Consider the following 12,805-nt stretch of genomic DNA (forward strand, 5'->3'; position numbering starts at 1 on the left):
TGGAAGACAGGTAATTGATAGTTTGGGGGAAAAAAAAAAAAGATGACAACGTATAACAGCTACAATGTATGCAGACATCCCTTGGAAGTTTTATATACGCTATATATATTTCAAAGTACACACAAACCGCCTGTTTGGCAGGTTGAGAAAATAGGAATACATCTTGGGAAGGTCATGAAGAAAAAAACCACAAAGGAAAACAAGAGTTATTTACATTCAATAATTCAGTAGCCTTTAACATCTCTATATACATACATACTCTATATATGTACAGACTGCGATGGGATCTGAACGCTTATTCCAAACGCAAAATTAAAATACAAAAACCCCTTGATAATTCACTTGACAAATGTTTACAGGTTGCGGAGCTTTCTTCATTTACAAAGGAAATACTACACACTGAGTAGACAGCTAGCATCTTTGGGGAACTTTTAAGTCCTTACACAAGGTGTGTGTTCCCAACGGACCATACAGCGATTGGAAAAAAAAAAAATGAAAACTTGCTGTGCAGAGGGGGTTTTGAGTGGGTTACAATTGCATTTACTGTCTCAGACATATCTTAAGTATGAAATCTGTTAACAAGTCAAAATTTAGTTGCTGTCAAGGGACAGTTTAAGTAAAAAACCCCCAAATTTTATCCCTTTAATTCCCAAGTCAACTTTAATACGTATCTTCCCCTTCTACAGCATGCTTCCAAAACTCACGCAGTACAGAAGTTGCCACCATTTCACACTTAGCTTTGCCCCTGCTATCGGAGACATCTATCCTTTGTAACTTTTATATCCATTTCAGATGGCGATTTGTACAGAGCAGATCAATGCCCCACAAGGAGGAAAAACACAGAGACGGCTCTTGCCTCGCCTGGTAATTTATACGACGTGACAATTGGTCTCTCCTTTTTCCTCCCTCTGAGGATGTTTGCGTGATGGGCAGTGCTGCAAGGGGGATACTGCATAGCTGTTCCTTACCCCATCCACAGTGCTAGTTTTATGCCTCTTCTCCCCCAAGCTTTATCAGCAGCTCATGCAAGGAACAAGCTACTACCAAAAAACCACACCCCAACCATCGAGCACAAATTTCCAAGAGAGAAAAACATTCCTGTAGCTTGAAGGCTTTTTTTTTTTTTTTGGATGTTAACCTTTAAGATGTTGTAACACTCCAGAGCAGCGGATGCAGGTGGGTTAGTAACCGAGTGGCAAAGCCAAGGCATCGATGGTGGCAAGCAGCAGAGCAAGCGGGGGAACGGATTTCTGGCATAGGAACAGTTCCTGAGGATCTCAAGTACTGTCAGGCTCCTTCCCTCCAGGGGACAAAAGTCCCTGGGAAATTTAGGAGGGTGTGAGCAAACAGCATACGTTATAAACGCCCAAAATAAAGCCAGGGCAGTTTGGTTATCGATAGAGAGACTACCCAATTCAATATTTGCTCAGCCCAACAACCAAAGTTAGCACAACAGGCTGAGAAGAGCACTTAGGAACCAAGTGTATTTAAATAATGACTTGTTTAAAAAAAATTAGACAAAGTTGCTATTTGTGAACCTACCACTTCTAGAACCATCTTACTGAGGATTAAGACCTAAAATATTATGTTACCATCTCAGATGGTAGAAGTTTCTACACCAAATAATAATAATTCAAGAAAAAAAAAAGACAGTGAAGTCCACACACAGCTTGCTGTTATAGCTATTTGGTTCACTATCTGTTGCAATAGTAATCTGTCAACATACTTCTCAAAATCCCATCGCTTTTCCTGGAATGGATGCCAAATACATCCAACAGTGGGTACGAAACACACGAATAGCCTCCCCCACACCCTGCCTGTGGTCTGCAGCTTTCCAGGGCATAATCAGCTCCTACCAGTACCACAGCTTCCCTTCACTGCCGGAGGAACGGAACACTCCCAGCACACCTACCACCTGCATTGCAAGCACTTTAGAGGGCTGTAGCAGGCACTGCAGCAATAGGGAGCACGGCAGTTTACTGTAGGTCTGCATTTCCAGCTAGTCACAAGCGTGTGCGGGGGATTCATCCCCTCGAGCGCTTCAGAGCAGGAGCTGAGGACAGCAGGCAGACTTCCTCCCCCGACAAGCAGGTGCTCAGTGCCGGCACAGGCAGCGTTAACAGAACCTCAAGCCAAAGAATTCACGTAAGGAAGTGCCTTCAGCCTGAAGTCGTGGAACTTCTGGCCCTGTTACTTATGGAAAAACTCCTTATGCCACTCAAATCTGACTCCACTGAGTGTTTGCAGAAGTGACATGCGCTGCTCTAAGTCTGTCAGGGGAACCTTACTTAAAATATGCATCAAGGTTTAAACACAGTTTATGTCTTGCCTCATTAATGAGTTCAACTGAAATAGCTGGACTGCAAGACAGAAGCCTGGTTAAAGCAGACTGGAACATGCCAAGTCCTGTCAGATTCCAATTGTACAGACTTGTTAGTTTTTTTTTTGGAATACAGTGATTGCCTAAACAAGACTCCACTTCTTGTTAGTACAATAACTTTTATTTGACATCTACAAGATCATTATCTTGTAGTTTTTTTGGACAGGTTTATACAATCTCAATTTTTCAATAGTGCAACCTGTGCAAGCAAGAAATGACAAACATTGTCCTTCACTTTCTTATAAACATCTACTATTATAGGCAAAACAAAACTTACCCATATTATAGATAAGTGACTATTCACATTTGTACATTACAATTTCTTTTAAACAGCTCCAGATAAACTCTACAATGTCTTACAACATATTAAACAGTATTCAAGTTACTGGGTAACAGAAACAGCACATACAGCGGAACCCTCAAGTGTTTCCCATTCTCTAATTTACAGCTCAAGTAAGGTTTCATCTTACAAGTGACAAATTAAATTACATTAATGAAGTAAAAAATATAAGATTGTATGCGAGATGGAAGTGAATTTGCACTTAAGTTTCCATAACCACCTCGGATTAAGGAAATGCTTCAATTTAAGGAAAACAGGCATCCAGCCATCTTTGCAGTACACATTAGGAATACTATTAATACATTAAAAATGAACTCATTTTAATTTAAGATGTTTATCACAAAAAGAACATGTTGTAGACTCAAATATATAACCCCCAGGAGAGAACCAGAAAAAAATGCAACACCTGGGTATAAACACTATAAAAATGCAATAACCAATGCTGTACAACTAAGATTGTGTTTCTCTCCGAATTCCTGTCGTGTGTGTTTATCCTGTCCATGCCCGTTTCCAAAGACATGCACTGTCAAACAGAAACTGGGAAGGAACCTGAATGCATGATGTGCAACCTCTAGGTTTCATGCTTTTATAAACTCATAAATTGAAGAGAAAAAACCCAATATATATTTTCTATATATATACTCAATACATGCATTCAAGGATATCTCCCACAGCAATGGCATTGATGCACTGCGTTAAACCCTGAGCACTGTGTGACAAGTTAAAAATAAAGCCTGCTTGGGGATTTTCAAGCATTTTCAAACAAATTGTGGTTTGTAGCTTAAAAGGCCAAAAGTAAAAGCAAACAGGAAGCACTACAGAGAGCATAAGGAAAGACAGATGCACCACCATAAACAACTGCTGGCTTTCAGTTCTACCAACCTTTTTAGATCTCTTTATTCCCAAAGTATTTGAGAGCACACAACTGAACTGAAAAAGTTATATTTCTTTGGAATCTGTCCCTGATTTTTATGCAAGTGATATGCTTTTACAGCCTTTTCCTCAAACACCAAAGTCAACACCTGTAGTTTGTCCTCTTATGCGTTGTTGAAATTGGTGATGCTTTGCGGGTGATGCTGCTGCCATATCTGCTGCTGTTGTACTGCAAGCTGTTGAGACTGGTCTGACGTTGACAGGAGGTTTACAAGGGGTGATACACAATTTGCAGGAATGATCAAACCTGAAAACAGCAACAAAGCAGTCTGATAAGCATGCAAGTAATCTTGTTCATGAAAACCTCAGGCTGATGATTCCACCATTTAATTTATCCAACGGTCAACAGTGACCATTTCCAACTTCAACTCTGATCAAGCACAGCTACAAGTTCTGCTTCTCAGTAAGAGCTGTATCTTCAGAAGTCACTAGATTCTTCAGGTCATGAGTAAGATTTGTCTTCAGGGGCAAAATGGCAGCTTCTTATGTTAAAATGAGAAGTCAGCTATTTTTGCTTTTCTAGTCTCACAGAAGTTACACCACCATGAAAGTTTCCACATGAAAAACCTAGTTTCAACATCTTAGAACACTGCTACTTGAGTAGGAGCTGCCATGGCATCGCACATCCACAGGATGGAGATTTCAGCCTCTGAGGCACTTGCTATGAGGGCTTCACTAAGGTTTAGCAATAAGAAATGCCATAATCATCTTGAAGTCATTCTAAATCATTGATTACACAAGACTTTCAGTAGCTCAAAACCCATGAAACCAAGCATTTCAGTGGCTTGCTATTCTTTGCCAGAAGTGGGGAAAAAAAGTGGAGCCCTTAGGGTTTCAAAGGTAACTTGGATAGAACACACCAATTGTGACTTTTTTTATTCATAGTAAGTCAAAAGAACAGAGAGAGTAAGTGTTCCAAAGCCTGGCTGAAAAAAAAAATCTTCCTTCTTTAACCTGACTCAAACCAGCGCTTGCACTACAAATACAGATTTCAACAGTCGTACTTCTGCCCCTCCCTAACATACACACCGATGAGCCTTTCATCTTGAAGCATCTTTAGAAAGTCTCCTGCGTGACTCTCAACACTGGGTGACTTGTAAGCTACAACTTCCTTCTATTCCAAGATGGAAATAAAGGAGCAGACAAGCCACTTACCTACAATCCTCTGCCCATCTTCTGTTCTTAGACGAACTATTTGCATTTTCACATTTGTACCACTCACAGAGGCTAGAACGCCTTCTACTTTTGTCCAGACGCTCAATACTGAACCACACAAGACATAGTAAGTTCGACAGCGGAGTCCCACTTCACAAACTAATCCTAAGCCTGCCTTCTTACAGTTGCCTCTCCTGCAGCAGAGAGAAAAAAAAGCTTTCAAAAGAATTCTGCAAATAAAAATGTATCCAATTCATTTTAAAATGAGACTCAAAGCTATTTAACATGTATTCAAAGTTGAGCGAGGGCTACAAGTCCACATTAAGGGGAGGAGACTTTATCCACAGCACGCTTCTAATGGTAAAGCTCTACGAAGTGTTGGCCTATTTAGGACCAGATCTTCAAAATGTACAGACAGAGCTTTAAGCCAAAGACACCTCTCATTTAGATCACCTGAGAACCTGACACTCTTACATACAAAACTGGTATCTGATCAGTATATTTCAGAAGCTCCAATGTTAATCTGAAACTTCTAGCAGTTATGCTGATCCTCAGGGATTAAGACATCAGCTGCTGAGTTCAGACACACTGTTAGAAGAGGTAGCACAAGAACAGCTGTTTCTGAATCTATCTCATCTCTACGTGAAGCATAAATATTCTTCCCCCCAAGTAATATTTGAACTGTCCTACCACAGTAATAGAGGAGATCAAGACACTCAAAGCACAAGCTACTCCTGGGTCAGTAGACTTCTACTGGAGTGCAATTTATACATTAGCATTCATCTAACATTAGGACTTTAAGGGCAAGTGCATGTTTCCAGTCAAAGGCTGGGTCACTTGACTGGTCATGCAACAATTTTTCTTAAGCAATAAAAAGATTTCACATGAGTAACAGAAGAACAGAATAGTGATAAACCGGTTTAGGTAAACAGCTGAAGTTAAAGCATCTATGTGCGTACAATACTAACCAATAAGCATGGGTGCAGGTATCCGCAGAAGAATTGTACTGCTCTAACCAGTGCGGCAGAGCATCTTCAGAAGGTACCTGGAAAAGTCATTAAAAATGGGAATAATAATAAAGTAAACCACAACAAGACTTGCATAGAATCAGAGCAATTTGGTCATTACTATGAGAAAAGAGGGAGGACCAACAGAGGGAGTCTGATGGTGGAGAGGGGTACATTATCCTATAATTTCAGGCTATTCAATGGAAATGCCATCTCAAAGGATGAGCAAAATGCTCAAACATGGCAGAATCTCAGAGCTTTTCCAATAATCAATCTGATTCTCAAGAGTTTGCTCAAGTTTTAAACAGTTTTAGTGTTTAATCTGTAAAGAGAAGTGTTAGATATCTTACCAGCCTCTAAACAAAGTAATCCATTACAGTATATAAAACTTCATCAGCAAACAGCTGAAGTTTCAGAATCGTTGCTTAGAATATACTGTAAATAGCTGCTTATTTAAAAGCATGTTTGTACACCTTACATGGAAGCAAGACTTTTCCTTGCTTGACCCTAAAATCCCTCATTTTTCATTACCACACCACAGATTATTTACATTCAGAAGCTTTAGATACAGGAATGCAGAAGCCATGTAGACTCACTTAAAGAGACACAAATACAACCTCTGCCCTGGAAAAATCAGCCTAGTTTTTTTACCTGCCAGAACGATACATAAATACCATAGAAAGAAAAGTCTTTTTTTCTTTAAGTTTAAAACTAGCATAGTTTTAATGGTTACCTTCTTATATTTCTTTTTCAGGTCTGCACATGTTTCTAGTTTGAGTTGTTTCCCAGTATTTGGTCTGTATACTAAAAAAAGCTTCTTTTTAGGATTCACTTCTTTTACTAGAATAGCGGTTTTCTTGTTATTTCTTATCTGGAAGACAAACCAAAAACTGTCAGTTTAAACATGCCATCAGTATCTACCTTAAATGATTCCATACTGTGCTCTTTACAGACTAATAGTGCATGTGTGTGTGTGCAATAAGACAACCAGTAATAATAACGACACCTTTAGAAAATAGTACCACTAATCTACATTAACCTTACAACTTTTCCTTACAGTGAAAGCATCTGGTTTCGTGATGCACATTTAAGTGCTATTAATTTGGGCTCACATTACTATCAGCAAATATTCTGAGCAGCTAAAAAGGAGTGCTTCATACTTGGTGTTAACTTGAATTCTAATGTAAGATTGAAAGTATTTTGCAAAACTGAGCAGTAAGTAATTTGAACAGTAAGTTTTTCAGAGGAGACACCATATTTGGTTAGCCCCCAGAAATACTACTCTGAACATAATCCAAGAGACAAAGAATCTTACCTGTAGTGATAAATAAAATCCATCATCGGGACCCGTCTGTTCTGCCCAGATCTTAGTTGCTTCATCCCAAGACATTCCTCTCTCTACACTGATCTAGAAGACAGCCATGCAGGGGTATTTGGGAACAGGCTTTAGAACAGTTACAGAACCAAGTATCGCCCAGTGAAAGGCCTGGAACCTCCCTTCACTCAGCACATGCTTAACTGATTGCCATGTTTTAAAAACTTATCAGCAAGCAAGTTTTATTAGTTCATACATAGCAGATAGAGAATTAACTTACTGTGTAAAGTTCTACATGTCCAGAGGTAGAATATCCGGGAGTTAAAAACTTCTTAACATCTGCCTTCCTTACTTTCTCATCCCCAGAGCCCAAATCTTAAAAGGAAAGGATAGAATTACTCTGTTTCTCTCTTTTTACTTAAGTACAAGAGTACAGAGAAATTGATTTAACTCACCTAAGATGCCCATATCATATCTTCCATTCTTTTTAGCATTTTGAATAACTGCATTCAATGTGTCAGAAAAGTACTGGAATAAAGCATTCTGCTGATGTACTTCCATACCAAGAATTCTATTCAGAAATTTCCCTATATTGTTATAATCTTAAAAAAGAATAAGAAGCACATGTGTTAGGTCAAAGATTAAGTTTGATGACAAGCTCTCAATCAGTATTCAAAGTCTCAAAAACACTACTTCAATCCATTCTTTCAGAAGTTAGGAAAACATTCTGAAGTTCTCCAAAAAAAAAAACAAAGGCACTTTTTAGATAGTTACAACTTCAGTTCTGTTGCTAGGAATCAACTATCATGATATATGATATTCCTAGCAACATCCTAAAGATACAGTAAACACACAAATACCTTTATCAAGTGTTAGTATTCCAGATCTGTCTTCCACATTTATCAAGCCTACGCCAATCAATCCCTGACGAACATCTAGTAAAACAAGAGAAGTTAAATCATATCTGATTTGCCATCTAAAAATAAACCAATGAAGTAACAGCTTGTTTAGCAATCTTGTTTCAGGAGCCAATTCTAAAACTTCTGACACCCTTCAAATATATTACTTGCCATTTCTACCCAATACATCAATAAGCAAGACAGAACTTTGCCTTCTGTCCTTCCAGGAAGCACAGTCAGGGAAAACTACTAATAGCACTATACATGAGCCCACAGGAGAATAAGATATTGCAACAGGTAATGGGAAAACGGAGTGAAAGAACTGTATGTAATACTTTGGCCAAACAGATATAGAACATGTCTTATATTGAGAGAGTTCACATATCTTATTTCATATGTGAACTTCAACATTCAAGCAATGTGCATAGGAATAACACCCAGTGAGAGCCTATCTGGGCCAGCTGATCAGTTTAAGTAGCAACAATGTTTTCTAGCTCTAAAATTATTTGCATTTTCTGCACACTGGAGAATGATCAAAAAATAGCTATTACATCCAGTGAATTATACTTACCTTTGAAGAAGTCCCCAGGAAAATCAGGAGGAGGTGAGACCATTGGGGAGTCTAAGTTCACAATGGATTTCATAACAATCTCTAGAGCATTTCTGCCATACTGCATAAGAAAGAGAAAGTTGCTCTAACAATGTGATCCAGCGTTTGTGTCTCAGTCCCAAGCACACGTGGTTTAATAAGCATTCATAACTCACAATAAAATGTTTTTCTCTATAATAGTAAAGGGAACTGGTTATTAGCTCTTCAATTATAAACTATGCTATATAAACAGCCCAGTCTTAACTTCTAATTAGAATTGCCAAATTAATCTTTCAGTTGTGAGTGAAAGGACACATGTCATTTACTTAAGACTTGGCTTGTTAGCAAATGCAGAAGAGTAGTTTACACACATATTTGTGTTCCACGTGGCTTTGCAAACAGAATTAAGAATGTTTTCTGGCTATCTCAGAAAGAGGCCTCCAATCAAAAAGTAATACAGTTAAAACACTTCACAGGAGATGGAACAAATCCTTCCTCAATAGATTATCTGTGGAATAAGCACCACAGCATGAGCTTTCAAACAGAAATAGAACCATCACCTTGTTGTCAAAATTGAATCTGCTGAGGTCTCGAGTTTCTGTAGCCCGTCTGTCACCATGGGTGAGGGCTCCCTGTTAAGACAAACCTTTGTAATTAAATCAAATTTTAAGAAAAATAGATCTAAATTGTATTTTCTCAAATGAAGCATCAAACTTCTTCAAACAATCTTACCAAGCTCTCCAGTCTTTTTGCAACTATAGATGCAAATCTTTGCTCTCCTGCCAATTCAGAAATTAGGAACACGTACTCTGGAGCAGTCACTTGGTTGGATCTGTGAGTTCTTCCTGCATAATTAAGTAGAAACACAGATGTTAAATAAATTCCACTTCATTGAACATTTCTAATAAACTATGAATTGTGAAGAGTAAAGAAAAAAGCTAGAACTTAAATCCTGCTGAAAATTAGTTTCTGCTGTAATACAGCCAATAGAAGGCAGCACACAAATGCTCTAGAGTTGTAGCAACTTTTGTAAAGGCACTTGATATAAAAAAAACTCCTAAGCTGCAGTGTAAGTTGGTTTGCTAGGTTTCTTTCAAAGCTTTCAAGACTATTAGCTATGACTATAGAGAAAGCTGATTCTGTTCACGGGTAAAGGAGATTGGAAGGGTCCTTAAGAAGTTGCTTAATCACTCTTATTTCCCATGAATTAGCAGTAAATTCAGTCAGCATTACTGAGCATGCTAGGGGAAGAATACAAGAAAAGTTATTTACCAAACTGTTGTATTGCTCTATCCGCGCTCCATGGCAACTCCAGAGTCATGTGAACTCTCCGTCTCTGATTCTTAGCTCTGCGGTCTGCTTGCAATGATATACCAGAGCTGGCAGCCTCTGAGATTATGGCAATGTTCTTTTATTAAGAAAGGAGTTGTTAGTTAGCAATAAATTTAAGATCAAGCTTCAGTTTTCAATTTCTAAAAAAAATTAACTTTAGAATTACTACTAACATGGGTCTGGAATGGTTTCACTGTTGCTTGGTCTTCCTATTGCAAGTGGGGAGGGAAGAAAATGTATGGTTCTATCAGAATTAGAAACACTAATGAATTTTTTTTTTTTTGAGTGAAAAGGAGTAGTTTTCACTTTACTTTTCAGCAACATCTTTCTGTGCAAATGAAGAATGTTGCAGTCTTGCCATTCCAAAGGGCAGGTTTCTCTGATGTTGGCCTTCAGAAAGAAAGCGGAGGGACACAGGGAGACTTGCTCAGATAGCAAATAATACAGAGAAGACAAAAAGTTGCTGCTAATACTGTGTAAGGAAGAGGATATGGCCATTCTAGTATCTGAATGGATGTGCCTTGAAAAGACTAAGTGTTTTGACTGTGCACAAGTCACTCACAGGAACACTATTTACCCTCAAGTGTAACAGAAGACCATGGAAGTTCCACACAACAGCTACGTTTACTTGATTTGCCCTCTTGTGGCAGCATGTCCCAAATGAGCCACAGAAAGTTTTTTTTCCCCCCCTTCTTTTATCAGCTCCAATTCTACCATTATTCCAATCAGTATTTTCTTTCAAAGTGCAATGTGAAGGACAAAAGCTATCACTCTTCCCAGCATTACTTCTCAATCCTTGTTAAGGTAAACAACCTCCACCTTTTCCCTTCAGCTCCTGACTAAGTTTTTCTTCCTCTCATACCAAGTTAGTCAGTGGTTTTCCTCCATTTCTAAATATCATTATTTCTTCTTGAAAGCAGAGGTACACAGTAATCCAGATAAAGGAATCACAAAGATGTGGAGGGTTTATCTGCCTTTTAAACATATGCTGTTTTAGAAGACCAGCTTAAAGGTGCTAGCTTTCAGTTTGGCACACGTGTACGCACCTCCTAAGCACATGCCTCTCTGGCCACCCAAACGACAGCCTGACCTTTAATGCATGCTGCAGCCACATATTAAGACAGGGCTGCTGAACACACTGGTTAGAAAAACAAAATACACAGCAGTGAACAGAAAATGCTTTCTAACTAGTACTTACAGTACCTAAAAAGTCACTGTGGGATAACTTATTCAAGTTGTGGCTCTACCATTAGTCAGTCAATGTTACTATGGCATCTGGCAAGTTTTTCTAAATCATATGTCTTTAAGGACTACCTTATCTCCATCCATGAACCTCTGCTTTTCTGTGATGTTCAGAATTTCAACGGGCACATCAAGTTCAGATCTTGACTCATAAGATATGCTGCCATCATCATTGCTTACGACTCTCCCTTTGCGGCCTGTCATCTTTAAAAATAAAAAGGAACACAAGCTCATTATGGCAACACCGAAATTGTTACATGACCAAAAACTTCAAACAATGACACTATTTATTCATACACCAACCTTGAAACAGATTCAGTAATTTACTCCAAATGCAAAACTAGATTAGGGAACCTGGATTATTTTTTGGTTGATGCCGTTATCTGCTATGTGGAACAATTATGTAGAAGTAACTCAGGGAATCAAAAGCATAACAAAGCGTATCTCTGTAGAAATGACATAGTATTATACTACTGTCCATAAGAGATTTACCAAGAGTATTAAAACAAACTGACAGCTGAGATTGTCACCAATTTTAACAGGGTCTTTTAAATCACAATGATGTTTCTACTTGATAGACACAGGTAGCTTACTAAAAGCACGTTTCCAAAGTTATTGAGAAAAATAAATAATTCATCAGGCTTTTCACTAACACAGTTTTATTATACAGGTTCTTAATCTTCATTGCCTAGGAAGATGAACTAAAGCTGCTTTCGGTTTTATATACATCAGCTTCAAACTGACTAGAGCTAGTTAAGAGAAATACACCACTATAAAGAAAAAGAGAAACTACTACGATTTAAACTAATATGATCTACCCAACAAGAAACCAGCAGGCTCAGAAATTTAATTCAGAGGCATTCAGCAAAAGTAGCCTCTATACTTATCCCTGTGAGTTCTCTTTAATAGATACTTAGGTCACATGCAACCTTGAAGAATGACAACACTGATTTACTACAGCCAAATAGATAATTATGGCTGCAGTAGAAGAAAAAACATCCTTTTTTTTTTTTTCCCAAAATGTGAACATCAGCCTACCTCTGCAACGTTTTCAGGACCACCCAGTTCATCTATAAGCTCATCCAGTGTATTAGGTGGAAGATCTTCAGCCAGCTTTTCCAGTTTATCAAGCAGTTCTTTTTTCATTTGTTGGGCCCTTTCAACAGCATCCTGACTTGTTACAAAGCTGCTGTTTGTGTTACTGTTTGCTGAAATTTAAGAGAGACTAAGATTTAGAATTGTCACTGCCTAATTGCTAAGAAAGTGAACAGATGCCAAAGAAACTTATTCTTACCTGACGTGTTGGTACTAGAAGTGGTGGTACCAACAGTGGAAGTAAAACAGCTAGGTCGTTTTGATCCAAGACCAGAAGCTAGTAAGGCACTTTGAATAGAATCAGGGTCTATACTTTTCTTCTTTTTCTTGTCTTTATTTTTTTTATGCTCTTTTCTAATTAACCAGGGATCTAAAATTAAATAAAATATTTTCAAAAAGTTTCAAGAATTTACTAAAAAGCCATCCTTTCCTTTGAAAAACTAATTCTCATTGCAGAAGGTGACTTACAAAAGTCTGAACTCCAGTGTGTAAACTCTACTTAAAGATGATGCAACATT

At 38.2% G+C, this 12,805-nt stretch overlaps 1 protein-coding gene across 1 annotated transcript in view; it reads right to left on the minus strand.

Annotated features, from left to right (window-relative positions):
• Positions 1-1,113: 1,113 nt before the first annotated feature.
• SBNO1 (strawberry notch homolog 1) overlaps positions 1,114-12,805 on the minus strand; it is a 54,990-nt gene continuing 43,298 nt past the window's right edge. Inside the window, exons 23-37 of the mRNA XM_035898547.1 lie at positions 12,487-12,657; positions 12,231-12,400; positions 11,265-11,396; positions 9,891-10,026; positions 9,351-9,463; positions 9,179-9,250; positions 8,601-8,700; positions 7,991-8,065; positions 7,586-7,732; positions 7,411-7,505; positions 7,131-7,223; positions 6,549-6,686; positions 5,777-5,853; positions 4,809-5,002; positions 1,114-3,900 (exon numbers count right to left, since the gene is read on the minus strand). Coding sequence (XP_035754440.1) covers positions 3,758-3,900; positions 4,809-5,002; positions 5,777-5,853; positions 6,549-6,686; positions 7,131-7,223; positions 7,411-7,505; positions 7,586-7,732; positions 7,991-8,065; positions 8,601-8,700; positions 9,179-9,250; positions 9,351-9,463; positions 9,891-10,026; positions 11,265-11,396; positions 12,231-12,400; positions 12,487-12,657 — 1,856 coding nt within the window. The 3' untranslated portion in view covers positions 1,114-3,757. The remainder of the gene's footprint in view (positions 3,901-4,808; positions 5,003-5,776; positions 5,854-6,548; positions 6,687-7,130; positions 7,224-7,410; positions 7,506-7,585; positions 7,733-7,990; positions 8,066-8,600; positions 8,701-9,178; positions 9,251-9,350; positions 9,464-9,890; positions 10,027-11,264; positions 11,397-12,230; positions 12,401-12,486; positions 12,658-12,805) is intronic.

This window comes from Egretta garzetta, unplaced genomic scaffold (genome assembly GCF_000687185.1).
Source record: "Egretta garzetta isolate BGI_Z169 unplaced genomic scaffold, ASM68718v1 scaffold447, whole genome shotgun sequence".
Classification (NCBI taxonomy): Eukaryota; Metazoa; Chordata; class Aves; order Pelecaniformes; family Ardeidae; genus Egretta; species Egretta garzetta.